General features: G+C 45.6%; 1 protein-coding gene across 1 annotated transcript in view; it reads right to left on the bottom strand.

The window, feature by feature from the left end:
* Nucleotides 1-19,022, bottom strand: part of TMC2 (transmembrane channel like 2) — a 52,912-nt gene that overhangs the window by 25,068 nt on the left and 8,822 nt on the right. The window contains exons 3-9 of the mRNA XM_045528433.1: nt 15,972-16,275; nt 14,470-14,622; nt 9,715-9,805; nt 4,621-4,702; nt 4,139-4,245; nt 3,734-3,832; nt 1,735-1,877 (exon numbers count right to left, since the gene is read on the bottom strand). Of these exons, the coding sequence (XP_045384389.1) occupies nt 1,735-1,877; nt 3,734-3,832; nt 4,139-4,245; nt 4,621-4,702; nt 9,715-9,805; nt 14,470-14,622; nt 15,972-16,275 (979 nt within the window). The remainder of the gene's footprint in view (nt 1-1,734; nt 1,878-3,733; nt 3,833-4,138; nt 4,246-4,620; nt 4,703-9,714; nt 9,806-14,469; nt 14,623-15,971; nt 16,276-19,022) is intronic.

Below are 19,022 nucleotides of genomic sequence, written 5' to 3'. Positions count from 1 at the left end.
GCCAAGATAGCTTTGAGGATAATCAGGGCACCTTTTCCCCCAAATTCAGAGTCCCCTGAAGCACATATGGTGTCATCTGGGCACCAAAGAGCCTGTAAGATGCAGGACACTTGACCATGTTTTCTACCCTCACACCTGATTTCCTATGGCTAGACTCATCTGCAAATGCAGTTTGGGAATTCTTTGCGGGGATTCTTCTCCCATCCAAGTACTAACCAGGCCCGACCCTGCTTAGCTTCCGAGATCAGATGAGATTGGGTGTGTTCAGGGTAGTATGGCCATAGACTATGGGGACTCTTCTCAAAGAGGAATATCCCCTTCTAAGTCATCTACTTTCTTGGATAGAATATTTTTTTTTCTGATATAAAACCCAAGAAACCCTGAGGCACTGGTTACGACAGTCAAGTAATGCTCACATCCTTTTCTTAAGCAAGCTCAGATAAAAGTGCCTTGGACCTTCCTACCCCATCCTCTGTGTCCTCAACCTGTGCTCCCGGAGCCTGGCCCTGTGGGAATCCCAAGCAGGGGTCTACCAGGTATTACGGGGGTGCGTGTGTGGTTTGTGTGCCTCTCTAACTCTGTCTTATGGTTTGGGCTTTTGGATTTGCTGTGCCACAGGGCTTAGTTAGCTTTTTTGGTTCATCATGGAAACATTCCATATCCCTGTGCTTATCTGGGATGATAGCAGGGAAAAAGTAACAACATAAGGGCTAAGAATAAAACCCAGCCCATCTCTTTGTTTCTCCCTTTTGCTTGATAGAGCTGGGCAGCTGAATATCACCTAGTGGTCACTGTTGAGTGCCGAGCGGGGTCTTGTGAACGGTAGCTTTTCTCCTGAGATGATGACATAGAAAGCCAAGCCAGGCTTCCCTGTTGCCCTTTCAGGGGTTCTAACTAGGCTTTAGGAGGGCTGCACCCCTCTCCCGGAGACACAGCTCCTACAGTCTTCTGGGAGAAGTGACCCCGAATGTCCCTGTTGAAGGGCAGGCAGGCCCTGGTGGTCAGGTTTGTGCAGGGGACTGTGCCTTCCTTCCCCAACAGCCCCAGCCACAGCTGATGGGTCCACTGACTCTGAAGAAGGCAATTTATGGGTTGGGCAATTTTTTTCCCCAAGAATATGAATTAAAAGGTGCAGACAAATTAAAAGGCCACTTCTGATCACAGAGACAAGCTGGGGGCAGAGAGGCTGCCATGGTTATTCACAGCCACATACAGTTACTTAGTATAAGTTTATTGTTTATATCTTTATAAATGCCAGGCTCAGTTCTAACGCACAAGCTAGAGTTATGGAGGAGCAAAAGAGTTTTTCTGGGGAAGCTGAGCTCAGAAGAAAAGCAGACAAAGGCCTTACAAACCTCTGGCCTTACCTTCCCAGGTGCCATGCTGCCCCCCAAACCACATTGGCTTTATGACAGTTTGGGGAACACACTAGGATATTTGCTGCCTCAGGGCCTTTGCACATCATTCTCTTCCTTTGTCTCAAATGCTGCTCCCCAGACTTTCAGCATTGCTGACAGCTCTCGGCCTCATCTAAAGGAGTTTCTGCCTCATGTCCTAGAACATCCTACGTTCTTTTATACCACACATTACAATCCGCATTTGCTTTGTGTATTTGTTTCCTTGCTTTCTCTCTAAATGCCCCGCAAGAAGGTAAGTAGGCATAGAGAAGCCAGAGGAGTGAGTTGTTTTTGTGAAAAAGAAGTCAAAGCCTGTAGATGAGACAGTCATACTTACGATCTAATGACAATCACCAGGCTGTAGCCAAACACGCTGACCCCCACCATAAAGTAGGCCATGGGCAGCCTGTACCGCAGCCACCCAATGGTCCTCTGGTTGTTGTAGTAGCCGTAGAAGAGAGCAGAATACTTGACGTAGCCCTGCGGGACGGCAAAGCCAAATGCCCTGGGTTTGTGAGTGCAAAGCAGGTGGCCTTCAGACCCTTCCATTCTACCAGGGGTTTCTTTTTCCAAGTTTTAACTGTAGTTGAAGGGGAAGAAGGAAGAGTTCTGGATGCTCTTGTTCTTCCCTTAATCCCTTGTCCCCAGGGCTCCAGGGTCCCCCCATGTCTCTCCCTCTTTCCCTTGTTCAATCTCTTCATTTCCCCATTACACACAGAGCATGGAGCTACAGGAGGGAGAGGAGAGTGTTGTTAACACTTGGGACAAAATTAGGGATAATGGGTGTGCATGGTTGTTCATGAGTGTGCCTGTGTGTGATTGTCCCCAAATGATTGTTCCCATCCCCAGGGTCATATTTAACACTCCAGAAGCAGATGGGAGTCTGTGAGCTTTCTCAATACTTCAAAACTTCTAAAGAAAATTATCCGCAATAAGGCTCACAGTCTAACCCCAGCTTCAAATATTGTTTTGTTTTATTTTTGGTTTTTAGGTGTAATTGGCTTTAGGTGTAAGTGTAATTAGTACACTTTTTAGGTGTGATTATTTAGGTGTAATATTAATGTAGATTTTTTAGCACTTTTTACACATCTTTGTAAATGACAGCAAGGGGTTATTGGTTTTTTTTTTTTGTTTGTTTGTTTTTGTTTTTTTTTGAGACAGAGTCTCACTCTGTTGCCCAGGGTAGAGTGCCGTGGCGTCAGCCTAGCTCACAGCAACCTCAGACTCCTGGGCTTAAACAATCCTACTGCCTCAGCCTCCCAAGTAGCTGGGACTACAGGTGTGCACCACCACGCCCTGCTAATTTTTCTATTTTTTGTAGAGATGGGGTCTTGCTCTTGTTCAGACTGAGATTTACATTTCAGAAAGATCCTTCTGGTAGCAGAGGGAATGGAGATTTTAGCAGCCAGGCCATGGCAGGGAGGCGAGGTAGAAGATTCTTGATAGTAGTCCTGGTAAAGGGAGGACATTACTCAAAGAGTAAGAGAGATGATAAGAGGGGTAGAGAAAAGAATTTTTTCTAGTGCTGGAATCCTATTTGATTAAAACACTGGTTTTCCAATAATTAAATCCACTATTTCACACATATCCATGTGATCTTTAGGCCTTACAATTACAAAACGGAAGTGTCTTGGCATGTTGGCAATAGTACCTTGAAATTCCAAAGGAGGAAAAAGTCCATGGCTTTTTCTTATTCAGCCCAGATATTCAGACTTTCTTCCTCCTTGGATATTCATTGATTCCCATTCCCCAGTGGAATAAAATCCAGTGTTCTTAATTGAGTTTACAAAAGATTCAAGAAATATTTAGTAGGTAGGCACAGCTTTAGCAATGGATTGGATGGGGGGCTGGTGAGGAAGAGGAAGAAGTGTAGGATGACGTTCAGACTTCAAACTTGGATGATGGATGAATGGTGGTTCCATTAAGGAGATGGGAAAGAGAGACATGGGTTTTGGCTGGATAGGTATTGAATTTGAGGAACAGTTTGGACATTCAGCTGAAGATGTCATGTGAAACTAGGGGAAAACCTGCAGTAAGGATAGACCCGGGGTCTTAATGTGGAACAGGGAGAGAAAACCACACTGCAAGATCACCTTGCAGAGAACGGGCAGAAAGAGGGGAGTGGTGGCCTCATGGGGTGTGGCTGGTGGGAGGAGCCCATGAAGGAGACCTGGGAGGACTGTTGAGAGACATGGAGCTCATCTAGCCTAGTGCTGAGATCCTATTTGTTAAAGCACTGGTTTTTCAATAATTAAATGCACTATTTCACAAATCCACACAATCTTTAGGCTTCACAAGCACAAAGTGAAAGAGCGTTGGCATGTTGGCAATAGTACCTCAAAATCCCAAAGGACAGAAAAGTCCATGGCTTTTTCCTGCTCAGCCCGAGGCACTGTCTTCCTGGGAATACTTCCATAGGGCATGCCCATCAGTACCTGGGGTAGTGAAACAATGACATTGGTGTGAGTGGAGAAAACACAAACGCACAGGTCTCTATTCATATACTGGGTGAAATACCTTCCTTCTCAGAGCAGGACATATACTTTTTCACCTCTTAATTCAGAAACAGAAATATTTTGGTCCTATTCTTTATCCTGAACAGTCTGGGCAATTGATGTGAGTATAGAATTTAAAATAAATGACTGGTTCTTTGTAAAACAGAAAGTATTTGGTTGATGTAATTGAAGAAGGTCGTCATGACACGCTATCTAAAGATATATTAATAGAAGTTCTTTTCTTACCTCTGGGATTATGACTAGTCCAAATATTAAGCCAAAAAGGACAAGGTTAACTCCATACATCCATCGGAGAAAGATGAAATATGATGCCACTGAAGACCCAAAGTGACCTAGAGAGAGAGAAGACGGTGGGTTTTGGTGTTGCAGAAAGAGGAAATTGACACTATTGAGCACTTTATGGTGTGTGATGGGTTCAATTTTCACATCAGTCTGTGGAACAACATCCTCATCTCCATTTTCTTTCCTAGACCAATGACCTGAGGCTCTATGGCATGAACCTACTTGCCTAAGCTCCTATAATCAGAAAGCAAAGAAGTAGAATTAAATCTCGGTCTGACTAGTTCAAAACCCATTCTTATTTTTCTAATACAACAGAAACAATGCAATAATCTAATCAGAAGTCCAAGAAGTCCAAGGAAACCATCCAAACTCTTGGAAAACCTTTCAGAAAACCACCTAAAAAACAGTGACGTCAAAATACTCACTTTCAATGCCCTTGATCTTCATTTCCCAGGGAATACATTGAGTCTTGAAATTATCAAAGTCTCTCTTAAACTTGACCCATTTCTGAAATAAAACAGGTAAAACCCTCAATTCGTTGTTGTGCTGAAGCATGAAGGGGCACATAGGAGGGGCATGTCATTGCCAACATGTCAACATGAGGCTGACACCTGGATGAGGCTGCTGTCTTAGGTCCCCGTCTCCAGCAGTCCTTGAGCCCAGGCTGCCAGAGGTGGGTGTTCAAGCCTTCACTTTTCCACAGTCAGGTGTGGAGTGACAGAGAAGCCACGGCCATGGCAATACCTTGAGTTTGTCTACAGTGCTGATAAAATTCCAAGTTTGAACAGTTTATATACAAACTTAGAAATTCTGTGTACAATTTCTAGTTTGGGGGATCAAACTGGGTTAGCAAGCTCTGTACAACTTTCTTCATCTTAAAACAAAAATTCAAGGGAAGAAAGAAGTCTCACAACTCTCACACCCACGTTTGGCAAACAGTCAAGTGCTAAATCCCATAGGAATTGTCACTAAACTCCAAGGCTGGTGGAATGTAAAGAGATCTCAACCCATGGCTGCATTCTTCTCCTCTTCTCCTTTCAGCCTTGCTTTGCTGAGAGGAGTTAGGAAGGCATTTTGCCCCCTCCCGTGGTCTGTTCCCGGCTCTGACCCCCAGAGTTTGTACCAACTAGAGACCTGAGTAATTGTCTGTCTAACGGCGGGGTGTTGTTTTGTCAACTCTTCAAGGGACTTCTCTCTGCCAGTCCTACTCCCTGGAAATAAATCCCTTTGGGGGATAAAAAAAAAAAACTCCTAGAAAATAGCAGGCTCAGTTTGTATTATTAAAAGTTCTCCTAAAGAACTTGTTCATAAAAGAAATGAGATTTTTTCCCTTGTAAAGTCACTAAAGGATGAAAGGGGAAATGTATGTGAAGGAATCAGACGGGCTTCCAGACCTGGTTTTCCAGATATGGTTTTGACCCTATCATGATTGGATGATTGAATGATTACCAGATAAAGAAGGAACCAGCTGTCAGAAGAGAGAGATGATCACAAACGCTAACGAGAAGAGGGACCCATGAGCAAAAGACTGTTTTCTTGGTAGTGAGGGCAGAAATAGGGAGGACGTGGGGATGGCAGATGACAGACAATGGGCCTTCCAGTCTCCCTGCTTCATCTACCCTCCCTAGTTCTGATTCTGTGCTCAGAAATAATCTTTGGCTCATCTGGCTTCCTGTGTAGGAAGAGAGCCTTTGCCGATCACCTGGGCCATGAGTATTTTGGTTTCTATGGTAGTGACTTTCATGGTAAATTAATAGATAGGAATCAGGATGATGGTTTAGTCTCACATATAACTAACTCCACTATCAAAAATGAAAGGCACTGCTGATGTGGACTTCAAATATTCCAATTCTTGCATCAGTTATTTCTCCTTGTAAATTAATAATTCAGCATCTGGTTTTATATATCAGTCTCATAAGCTTTATTAATGTGAGTCCTCCCCGAGAGATGGATCCGCTGTCAGAGTGCTGATAAAATCAGTACACAATATAGGCTTGCAAGGCTGAGGCTCACTAGGGTAATGAACGTTGCCAAGTGAGGCCCCTGGAGGCACAGCCTGCCAGTTGGTTCCTTGGCAACCACCTGACAGCCCCTCAAGGCTATGGGTATCTCGGACTGAAAGGTGATGCTCTGGAACGTGGGCAGAGGCAGAGCGAGGCCTGGGAGATGCTCTGGCATGAAAGCTCTTATCCTTCATCGGCTGACAGTGTCAGAAAACTGGGCTGGTGGTGTGGGCAGGAGACCCCAAGTCCCTTCCTTGGGGTTGCGTGAGATGGTAACTGCTGGCCCTGGGACTGGGTTATTAGTTGTCATATGATCTTGCTCTCAAGCTATATATAGGAAAAAAGTTTTCAAATCGTGGTCCCGCAGTACGCAGGCAAGATGTGTGTCCCGTCTATGGATGAAATCTGGGTCTGGGTGACTAAAATGAAAACAACCAGTGAGGCCTGAGAAATATAACTGCAGAACCAGGAAAAAACAACACCATTCTTTGATATTTGTGGAAAATATTTCCTCTGGGATGCATAAATAAATTCTAGGAAGCAGTTTAGCATTGTTAATAGGATGCAAGAAATATGGCTTCTAAAAGGATGCTAACTGGAGATTTTAAAAAGAATATAGTGAGATATAGAAGGATTACAGGGAAACCAAGAGTTCAATACATGAATGAAAAGAAACGTTAGAAAAAATAAAGACTATAATTGACACAGAGGTAAATGGATTCAATGATATTGAGAATAAACCTGAGAAATTTCTGAGATTGCAAAGAGAGGAAAAGAAAAGAATTTAAAACAAGAGGACAGAGGATGAGCATTGATCCTTTTCCTAAGGAGGAAGCTGGAGACATTTGAACAGAAACGTAATTGAACAGAATCATTTATCAAAGATATATTTGTCTAGAGATCTGCTATACAACATCATTCCTCGAACTCCTGACCTCAAGAGATCCCCCTGCCTTGGCCTCCCAGAGTGCTAGGATTACAGGCATGAGCCACCATGCCAGGCCAGCATCATTCCTATAGTTAACAATACTGCATTGCACACTTAAAAATTTGTGAAGAAGTTAAGTCTCAAGTGTTCTTACCACAATAAAAAAGATAGTGAATGCAAATTAAAAGAAGAATAATAACCTATTAAAAAACCAATTAGATTAGTTTAAAAGATAATAACATTCATAACTAACAAGGAGAAGTCATTCTTAGACTTTGTTCATTTGAGCATGATTTGCTACACATTGGGAAAAATAATCTGGAAATGTGTAGTAAAATTTAAAATATGCATACTTTTGAATCAGCAGTACTATTTTGGGGACAGACACTGTCCTGTTGTAATCAAAAACATATGTATCTAAGATAAATGCATAAAGGTGTTTTTGTAGCATTGTTTGTAACAGTAAAAAACTAGAAAAAAATATATTTGAAGAGCACATTCCTCAGTTGGGAAAAAAATCTGAGCATGCAGTTGTTAAGTGGTAAATAATTTTTAGACAAAATTAATATAATGACCCATAAATAGTTGCCAGGCAATTATAACTAAAAAGGGAGGAAAAATAATATTAGGTATAAAAAAGTTTCAAATCCAACAGATATAAAAAGTAATTACTTGCTTCTCAAACTACTCCATGGAAAAAAAGAAAAAAAAAAGTAATTACAAAAATTATGGGGCTACCATATGCAACTCTCTGTTAAAACACATGAAAATTTTAATGGAATGATGATCCAGTTTCAGGAAGAATATGAATTATCAAAATGGCTCCAAGAAAAAGTTAAAACTTAAATACATCAATAAACAGGAAAAAAATGAAAAAAATTACTGAGGTATTTTATAAAAATGGCTCTCCATCTCTACAGTTTTAAGAGTATCATCTTTCTAATTTTCAAGGAAGGCATAATCATGCTTCAAAAACGTATTTACAGCATAAAGAGGAGATAATGCCACTTATTTAATATTATAAAGCAAGTGCAGCCCTAAATATTAAAATCTGCCAAGATAGCATGCATGCATACACATGCACACACACACACACACACACACACACACACAGATTCAGAGAAATCTTATAAAAATTTATATAAAAATCATAAGTAAGATACTGGAAAATCAAATGTGTCTGTGGTGTTAAAAATTATGTACCGTGACTGAGGTTTAATAACAGAAAGGAAAAGATGTTTAACAAAACCTATTACCTATTTCTAATAAAATGGAAGTCTTACTAAACTATAACCAGAGGATAATTTTTTATTGCAAGAAATAAAATCCATTTCAAGCCAACAACTCCCATGAATTTAATGTGAAACACTATAGCCATTCTCACTGAAGTGCTGCAAAGGCAGGGAGACCTATGATCGTCATCGTCAACTCATACTGTTCTAGGATTGCTAACCCACACTCTAGGATAGGAATGATATGTCACATTTAGGAAAATCTGACAAAAATATCTTTGTGTACATAGTCAGATGAAAATGATTAGAATTAATAAGAGAGTACAATAAGGAAGCTGGATATAATATTAACACATAAATCTGTAGCTTTCCTACATACCACCAATAACTAGTTATTAAATACATGGAAAATGATCCCATTTGCAAAAGCAACTAGAGTATAAACTACATAGAAACAAACTTAAAACATGGAAGAGATCTACATGAAGAAAATGACAAACTTTGCTGAAGGATGTAAAATAAGGACTGTCTAGTATTTTTAGATGTGAAGACTAAATATCATATATGATAAGAAGTTTTCCCAAATTAAATCACAGATTAAAAAATTCTAATCAAAATCTCAATGAGCTATATTGGAACTTGGCTAAGTGATTTAAAAAATGCATATGGAAACACAGGCAAGACAAGTCAAGACATTTTTGAAAAACAAAGGGGAAGATGGGGATGTTAGAACTATCAGGCATCAGAATTAATAGTGAGATAATGACATCAAATGAATGTTCAGCATAAAAGCCCTGAAACAGGCTCTATATAAGAATTAGGTGAGTGAGAATGGTAGTTTCTCAAATCAGTGGGGGAGGAACGATACTTCCATCAGTCTCACATTAAATATCCAATCATAAGACATTACCCTCGCCTGAATCAGAAGCCCAGGTTACAACTCACAAAACAGAGCTCTCGCCACCCCTCTGGGCACATCACTGTTTACCATCCATGTGACCCTGACTACACCACAGCCCTTCTGGGTCTCCAACCAAACCAGTGTCCTGATTTGGGGTTTGGAAAATAAGATCCCAGTGGTTTTAACATAGTTGATTCTGTGAGTTTATTTACTGGAGAGGAAACAAGGTTCAAATATATTGAAGCCCTCACAGATGATTATGGAGAAATCGGCAGGATACAGTTGGTTTCCACTCTTGCATGAATCAGAATGGTCAGGTGGCCCTCACGCTCAGGATTTTGGGGTCAGCTGGGCACAAATGGTGAGGCTGGGCAGATGGCTACTGTGGTCCGTCCCCTAGGTTCCGAAGCTGAGCAGGCCCCCCCCCCACAGGTTTGCTGTCCCCCATCACACACCTTAGCCATCAGCATCCTGTAGGCATAGAGTTTCTTGCCTTTCCCCTTTCCCAAGGCTCCTTCATACTCCTCCACAAATGCTTGGGCCTCCCTGGTTAGGAGGGGAAAAAAAAAAAAGAGCAGGAATTCAATTGGCACCTAACCAAAGGAAATCTGAAAGATGGAGGCTCAAAGTCATGTGGCTGAAAGCCTATGTGTTTTTATACCTCTAGTTAGAATATAAATTCCATGAATGCAGGGAATTTTGTTTGTTTTGTCCACTGAAGTTTCCCAAATGCCAAGAATAGTGCTTGACACATACCAGGCACTTGTGGTAGGCAGAATTTTGGCCCCTGTGACCTTTACCTGCTGGTGTTACACTGTGAATATATTGTGTTACGTGCCAAAGGGGACTTTGCAGATGTAATGAAAATTACTGATTTTAAAGTAGGGAGATTGTTGTGGATTATCTGGATGTCCCCAATGTAATCACATGAGCCCTTACAAACAGAAGAGGAAGGTGGAAGAGTCAGAGAGACATGTGGCACGAGGGCGAGTAAGAGAAATTAGAAGTAGGAAAATTCTTGACTTTCTGTGGCTGGGGCATCTCTGGAGGGGGCCGCATGGAAAGTGTGAGAAGGAAATGAATTCTGCCAACAACCAGGGAGCTGGGAAGAGAACCTCAAGGCCCCGATGAGAACTGCAGCCCTGCTGATATCTTGATTTCAGCCCAGTGAGACCCTGGGAATCCGGTCACACCATGCTGGACTCCTGACCTGAGGAACTGTGAGTCAATAAAGGAGTGGTGTCTTACACTGTTAACCTTCTTGGTAATTTGTTGTAACAGCAATAGGAAGAAATAAATGCTCTTTTTATGTTCTGATAAACCCATTTAGTATATTTTTCCAGTTTTTCTTCTTTATATCTTTTATTGCTTTTCTGAGACTTTCTATTTTTTTTCATTTGTTTCATGTGTTCACAATTGCTCACTGAAGCATTTTTATGATGGTTGCTTTAAAACATTTTCAGATAATTCTAACATCTATGTTGTCTTTGTGTTAACATCTGTCGATTGTCTTTTATCATTTAATTTGAGATCTTCCTGGTTCTTGGTAGGACAAGTGATTTTTGATTGAAACCTGGACATTTTGGACATTATGTTATAAGACTCCAGATCTTATTTGAATCTTGCGTTTTAGCAGGCCTCCTCTGACATTGCTCCGGTAGGTGAGGCGGGGATGCTGCCCAGTTACTTCTAGGTGGAGTTGGAAGTCCAGGTTCTTCACTCGGCCTCCTTTGACACTTGGGACTGGGAAGGGGCTCCTGTCACTGCTGAGTAGGGGTGGGAATTTAGGCTCCCTCCTAGGCCTCCACTCATGCCTGGTTACTGCCAGAGGGTCGTGAAAGTCTAGATTCCCCATGTGGTCCCCAATGACACCATGGGGAAAGGGAGGATTCATTACTGCCTGGTGTAGATAAAATCACCTGCTCCCCACTCAGCCTTCTCTGACACCACCCTGCTGGGGGTGGGGGGCACCTTGCTCTAGCCTGGCAAGGGTGGATATCTAGGCTTCCCCACTTGGCTTTGCTGCCAGGGCTGCTGTTTATGGTGTTTGGCTGGAGTAAGCAGTTATTGTCCAAAAGCTTTCTGTCTCACCAGGCTGTCCCTTCCCTGGTCCTTTGGCTAGAGAGACAGCAGGCTTTTCCTGGGGTGTTTTTTGTCTGCACCCATTGATGTTTCTGGGTTGCCAGCTTGTCCAGTACCCAGTCTGGGATACATAAGGAAAGAAAGAAAACCCAGGGAACTCAATGCCCTGTCATTCTTTTGGTCCTGAGGTCCTTAGCCAGTCTACCCTCTTCTTTATACCTTTCTACCTCTCCAAATCTTCTAACGTTTGCTTTATAGCTAATGTTCAGGATTTTAGTTGTGCTTAGTGGGGAGTATAGGGAAAAGTAAGTCTATTCCATCTTCCAGAAGCAGAAGTCCTCGGATCTCTCTGAAGAAAGCAAATGGTGTGGGTAAAGCAAATACCCCTCATGGCACCAGAAGCTCTTATGCCAACTTCACATCCTACCGTGTGTCATTGTTGATGACATCCTTGTGCTTCTCTGATTCATCTTTGCTCCCTTATCTCTTAGGGCTTAGCACAGTGTCTGGCACAAAAGACTTCCAAGGTTTAATAATAACAATAACCACTATTTATTAATTGCAGATTATGTGCTGGACCCTTAATATAAATATTTTGAATTTGTCAGAACAACCCTGTGAGGTAGATAATATTATTCCCATTTTATAAACGAGGAATGCGAAGCTCAGAGAGGTTCAAGGAAGGAAACCAGCCTGAGAGAGAGCCAGTGGCCAACCCAAGTCCCTGAAGGTGGCAGGGATGTGAACACAAGTTTGCCCGTTTCACTAATGTTGCTTTTTATGCCTTGCTGTCCTTCTTAGATAGTCGACAACAACTACGCTCAGCTCAGCCAACAGCCTGACTGGGCCAGAGGCTGGGCCCCCACACCTCTGTTTCTAAAAAAGAGGATGTAGTCTGGGGACACTCTCTGTGGTTGGAGATTTTACTACCAGAAGAGGAAACCATACAGGTGGCAAATGGGTGCATTCTAGAATGTCTGGTAATGCTGGAGAGGTGATTACAGATTAACAGTGCAGGCTCCGGAGCCAGAATTCCTTAGTTCAAATCCTGGCTGGGCCACTTCACGTGCTCTGAGACCTTGGGCAAATTATTCAATTGTTCTGTGCCTCAGTTTCCTCATCAGTAAAATGGGGAAAATCACTGGGTGGTTGTGAGGATTAAGTGAATTGTTTTACATACCACACTCAGAGCAGTGCCCGGCATTTAGGGTGTGCTCAGCAGTGTTGGCTATGTATAAAAAGGAAAGAATGTTAAATGATGAAGAAGACACAGTCTGCAGACAAGAGCATCCAATCGAGTGAGGAGACAGTGCCTTGGGGACCAGAAGGGCAGTAGATAACTCAGCCTGAGTGTGGGGAGAGCCTTAGACCTGAGCCTAGGATGAGGAATATTGGGGGAGGGAGGCAGGTAGGGAGGGGAGGGAGGGGGCCTGGTGGGCAGAGACCAATTGTTTGCCAGAAAGATCCATCCGCTCTGGTGAGAGAGACAGGTCTCTACAGCTTCTCAGACCTTAGCCTCTGCCCATCCCATTGGGAGCAGGGACTGCCCCTCCACGGCAGGGAGAGGATGTCAGATTTCTCCTCTGGGCAGCTGAATAGCCCTTAGAGATTTTCATGGCCCCAGGACTTCCAGCCTGCTGGAGATCTCATTTCCATATGCATCCAGGGTGCTCTTTTTCCACTGTTAATAAAAGATGTGTTTTGGTGACACCTGAGTGGGGGTGAGGTTCTGTTAGAGTGACAGGTGGCTGTTGCACCCGGCTGACAGGAGGAAGAACCTCACCTGGAGGGAGCAGGGAGAAGGGACTCAAAAAAAGGAGGCCAGGAAGGAAGACAGCCCACTGCCTAGAGCTGGGCCTACAGTCCACGCTGTCGTCAGTAGCCACGTGTGACTATTTAAATGTTTTAAAATTATTTTTATTTTATTGTTTTAATTGATAAACAAAACTTGTATACGTTTATGGTGTCCATGATGGTTTGATATCGGTACACCTTGTGGAATGGCTAAATCAAGCCAATTAACATGCGTATTACCTCACATAGCTACACAGGGCTAGCAGCTGCATATTAGACAGTGCAGATCTAGGACTATTTCCATCATCCCAGGAAGTTCTGAGATGTCAGCGCTGGTCTGCAGCACAGGTCTACAGGCACTGCGGGGAGGTGTCTCTTCTTGCAGCAGCATGGGAGGTGGTCTAGCAATTTGCAGGCAGCGGAGTAAGCTCTATTTCTGAGAAACCCAGCCAGGGTCTCACTGTGCCGGTGCAGCCATCGCCTTTGCTATGCCGCACGGGGCAAATGGCGACAAGACATGGCTGGCAATTGCTCTGCTGAATGAAGGGTGACAAGTTTGACTTGAGGAATGAGAAAACTCAGGTGTGAGAGGAGCCAGGGAACATGGGCTGTCTATCGAGGGAGGGGGAATGTGGGTGTCACCTCCGATGCTGTGACAGCAAAACAGGTGGGACCTAGGGGAGAATGGGAATGTTGGATGGGAGTTTTTTAGTGGACAACCAGAGGTCATGCAGTGTGACTTCTGCTCCTACCTCAAAAGTGCAGCAGAGACTCAAGAATCATAACGTGCTCGGGGTGCCAGCTTTCGTGTGGAAACCAGAGAAGTGGCTGAGTTGAAAATAGGAGTTGAGCGGTGTGGGTACGAGGCCCGTTGTCGTCCACAGAATGGTATTGATGGAGCATCTGTACCACCGTGGCCTTAGGCGATACGGATGTGAGGACACCTAAGAGACCCTCTCCCCACTCGGCGTACAAGCCACTACAAGCAAGAGTGCCCCACACGGAGAGATGCTGGGTGCTCAAAGGACACAGGAGACAGTTGCTTTTGAGAAGGGGGGGTCACAGAAAGCATCCCTGGGGAAGGCATATCTGTGTTGGCCTGTGAGGGAGGCATGGAAGCCACCAGATGAGGTGGGCATGGGACGGAAGGGGCGGCAGGCGATGAAAGGATTGGGAACAGGTGGGGAGCGCACCGAGTTTCCGTCTCTCCCCCTGCAGGCCTGCGTTGGCTCTGATGGGGCTCCCGAGTGCTGTGTTCCATGTGCTGGGGCAGAGGGAGGAAGGACTGAGCCTTGTGGGCACCCAGAGGCCCTGGCCACCACAGGCCTGCTCACCTGAGCTCCGCCAGCTTCTTCGCCATGGGCCAGGGCTTGCTGCGCATGGTGGCGATGAGCTTCTTTTTTTCCTCCACCTGCTCCAGGATCCGGGCCAGTTCCTCCTCAGACAGGGACTCCCTGCCAGAGACGCTGGAGGCCAAAGAGGACGATCTGGAGGCAGGGCCAGGGGACACGCAGAGGAGAGTTGGAAAGGAGGTGGGTGTCCTCAGCTGTTCCTGAATGCAGAGGAGCCCACAGGCAAGACGACACTCCTGCCCCCAGCTCGGAAGCCATCAGAGTGACTTCGGCCGCCTGTCAGCAGAGGCCAAAACTCTATCCTGTAGCCCTCGGCACTGGGGCTCCCTCCCCAAACTCCGTCTCTCTGAGTCCTGCCCTCGCGCCACTCCCTAGCGCAGCGCTGCCCAGCCGAAATAGAACGGGAGCCGCTTATTGTACTAGAAGCCATGTTAAAGTGGTAAAAAGAAATGGGTATATTAATTCTGATAATACAGTTCATTTAATCCAATACATCAAAAATTATAATTTAGCATGTAATCAATATAGAATTATTAGAGATATTTTACAGTCTTTTTTTCTACTATCTTCAAAGTCTGATGTTCATTTTGAACCCACAGCACACAGCAATTCACACATTAAACTTTCATCAGACATATTTAATGTGTATTTGGATTTCATAAATGTATAGGTGAAAAAGTAGATTCACACACCCACATTGTTTTAGACATGCTTAAAAGTTTCTCAACAGCTTTATCAAGTAGCAAAATGTCATTTTCCCTTGATACTTGCATCTGCATTGACAACACTAGGTCATCTTTTTGTAGCAGAAATATGTTGCCTTCAAAGTCAAATCAAATTAGTTTTAAAATACATCTGTCCAAGTTAAGTAAATTCACTATCTCTTGTGTCAACTCAGTGGTATTAACGTCAAATTAAAATTAAATTAGGAACTCAGTTCCTCCATCATATGGGCCACATTTCGTGTTCAACAGCCACGTGTGGCTAGTGACTGTCCTACGGGACAGCACAGCTGTAGAGAGTCCAGCTAGAAACGCCCCGTGCAATGACCCTCCCATCGCCCCAGACCACACTGTGTGCTCAGCTGCACAAAATCCAAGTTACTGTGTGTGCTCCTCACAGCCCCTGGGCTATTCTGACTCCTTCAGGGATGAAAAGAGCCAGACAGCGGTGGCAGGGTGGGTGGAGGAGAGAGGGAGATGCCCATCAAAATTGGTAGCAAAACACGAAACCTAAACCCCCACTCGCGGACTCCATAAGCTAGCTCTGTCCACTAACCCCCGTGCGTTAGTGCTAATGGAACAAAGAAGACAAAACAAGCAAATCAAACCCCCAAATCCCAGAATTTCCAAGCTGGTAGAACCCTTGAAGGTCTTCTAGACCCATGCCACAATTCTAGAAGAGCAGAGCAGAGGAGGGGGCATCCGTCCCTCATCAGGGAGGGACAGGGCACAGCGAGTGCCCCAATCAGACCCACAACACACCTGGGTTTCTTCGGCCTTGTCCATGGTTCCTCCTTCTTCAGAACCTCCTTTTCCTTTTTGGGGGGTGCTCTCTGCTCCCTGAGGGAAGCCCGCCCATCCCTCTTCCGCTTCCCCTCGCAGGTCCTCTCTGTTGCACGCTGCTCCTGTCCCCGCAGCTCTCCTCGGCGGCTCCTGCGCTCTGTCTGCTTCCTCCGGGGAGACCCCGGCCGTGGGCTGCTCCTGGCCCTCTCCTGCTGGCCAGACGGGGATCCGCGCCTGCCTGGGGGGTGCCGCTTGCTGGAGGGTCTCCTCCCCAACCTGTCACCTACAGAGGCAAGAAATGGACAGTTCTGGCCCCACCAGCATCTGTCCCGGAAAGTGCCCCAAGCCACGAAAAATCAGTAGTCCCAGATGCTTCCTGGAGCTCGTCAGCTCTGTCAGGGCTCAGAACGTGATGCCCCCAAATAAGGCCCCTTGGCGTACTGAGTGATTTAGACTGAAGGAAATTGAGAAAATGGCAGAAACAGGGCAGTCACTCCCTGACCTTCTCCCCTGAAGACCTTCATATGACAGGTGTCCTAATGTCACAGAGAGGCCAAGGAGAATCTGAACAAACAGGCCTTGCTAAGCTCCCTCTAGTTATTACCATTAGATCATACCTTTTTGTCCTCTAATCATACTTCTGCATGACTGTCCATGAAAACAGTTTTCCCTGGGCCTTCGGGCCTTCATTTCTGAATGCTGTTGGGTCACGTAAAGCTTATGTTAAATAAATTTGCATGCTCTTCTCTTGTTAATCTGTCTTTTGTTACTGGGGCCCCAGCCATGAGCCATGAGACGGCTGAGGGCAGAAATCTTTTCCGTCCTGCAGCTCCAAAGTGCACTGATTTTGGAAGCCTCTGGTCTCAGGTGAGCATGATTGCCTCCCTTCTCTGACCTGCTGGCTCTCCCACACTCTAGCCTAAGCCTCAGGTAGAGACCTAGGCAGGTGCCTTTCCTCCTCCTGGATTTATAGTAACTGAGTTACGTCCTGATTCCCAGTGCCAAGGCCAAGTGTAGGCCTCTGTTGGGTAAGGCTTGACGGGGAGACAGGAAGGGCCTGGCTGGCTCCATTGTCTAGGGGCTGTCCCCTGGTGTGCCCTCTGCATGGGGAAGGGGACAAGGGGTGAGAGCTGCTGAGCTAGGTTAGGTGCTGTTCCTCAGCACTGCCTAAATGTTTGGTTTTTGAGACAAGGTCTTGCTCTATCTCCCTGGCTAGAGTGGAGTGACATCATCATAGCTCATTGCAACCTTCAGCTCCTGGGCTCAAGTGATCCTCCTGCCTCAGCCTCCCCAGTAGCTGGGACTACATGTGTGCACCTCCATGCCTGGCTAATTTTCTATATTTTGTAGCGATGGGGTCTTTCTGTGTTGCACAAGCTGATCTTGAACTCCTGGACTCAAAGCGATCCTCCCGCCCTGGGCCTCCCACAGTGCTAGGATTACAGGCATGAGCCAGCACGCCCAGCAGTTTATTTGTTTTTAACAGTGATTTTACAGTGTTGACAAATGGTCTAGTGGTGCAAAATCCACTCTACGGTGTGAACTTTCCCCAGTTTGCCCAACAGCTAGTTTAAGCACAACTATCCATATAGGCATTTACAAATCAAACATGGGGGAAAGGATAATGAGGTTCTGGTGTTAATCATGAACCTTTCCATCACTTCCTAGCTGGGCATCTTTGAACAAGTGTCCTAACCTCTCTGAGTCTCAGCTCATCCCCAACATGGAGATGTTAGTACTCTGTCAAATTGATAATAAACATAGCACAGCTATGGCATCTGAGAGTGGACGTCATGACTCTGCCTCTTTGAACAAAAAATAAGATCTTTTTATTTGTAAAAAGAACACAGGTTTGGGGCTAGGCTGGTCTGCATGGAAATCCCAGTTCTATCACTTACTTATCTCTGTGACCACAGGTAAATGACTTTTCTGTACCTCAGTTTTCTCACCTGTCAAATGGCTCTAGTAGCCCCTATTTCCCTGCATGGTTGGAGGGTTTCTTAAAAGCAGGAGTCAGGGATCTGCAGTTGGGAGCTACTCAGCAAAGGCTCTTTCCCCTCCTGTGTCCCCAGCCTGCCTGCAGCTTCTGCCCTCTGAGCCCCAGTGTCAGAGTGGGCGTGGCCTGGCCCCCAGGCTGGCTGCAGAGCACTTGCTCTCACTGTCTGCTGCAGTGACCCCTGTCCCGGCTTTTCTGCCATGGCCAGGTGGGCCCCCCTGCACTGTGAGAGCTCACACTCTGGGCAAAGGGGAATCCTCCCCAGTCCCCCACAGCGGCCCTGAAAGCTTCCTCTCTGCTTTCTCAACCCTTGAGCTCTTACATTCTGAGCAACAAGCCACTCTGTGAAATAGCACCACACCTGGTTGATGGTAGGTGGGGCTGGCTTTGGGCAGCCTGAGCTGGGGATTTGGAGTCTGGATATCTGGGCTGGGAGCCTGGCTGTGCTGGTCGTTACCTAGGTAACCTGGGCAGGCAGCTTGTTCTCCTAGCTGGCTTCCTCTTGGGCACTCAAGTAGGTGCTGTTGGTGGTCTCCCCAGGTCCCCGCTGTCTGGCCCCGGCATCATCCCCTAAATGTTGTGTGTGTTGGCTCTACCAGCTCACAGCTTCCCCCATCCCCAGGAACCCTGGGTCGATGGGAGTCATCTTGTTGGGAAATGCTTGGTAGTTTACATCCCTTTCCTCTCCTCCAGCAGCCCACAGCCAATTACTAACTGATTTAGGGTAGGAAGTCCTGCTGTCTCAAGAGCAAGTCTGTGCTTTGTTCATGCTCTAGACTTCCCCCTGGGGTGAGGCCGAGGCTGGAATCCTGCTGAGACTACATCCTGGCTCAGCTGCTGGCCTGCTCAATCCTGCTCCCCTCTCTCCACGTCTCCTGAGATCAATCAGCCTCATGCTGAGAACCCTCAACTCAGTCTCTGCTTCCAGGGGGCCAGCCCCTCCGCAGGCCCCAGCTCTGATGTCTGCACGAGTGTGATGTCAGCTGCAGCAGGCCGGGTTCAGTGAAGGGCATTTGCTCTGAAGTCCTAAGAGG

This window comes from Lemur catta, chromosome 17 (genome assembly GCF_020740605.2).
Source record: "Lemur catta isolate mLemCat1 chromosome 17, mLemCat1.pri, whole genome shotgun sequence".
NCBI classification, from domain to species: domain Eukaryota; kingdom Metazoa; phylum Chordata; class Mammalia; order Primates; family Lemuridae; genus Lemur; species Lemur catta.
The sequence above is the reverse complement of the archived record's forward strand: the minus strand, read 5'-3'. Positions and strand labels throughout refer to the sequence as shown.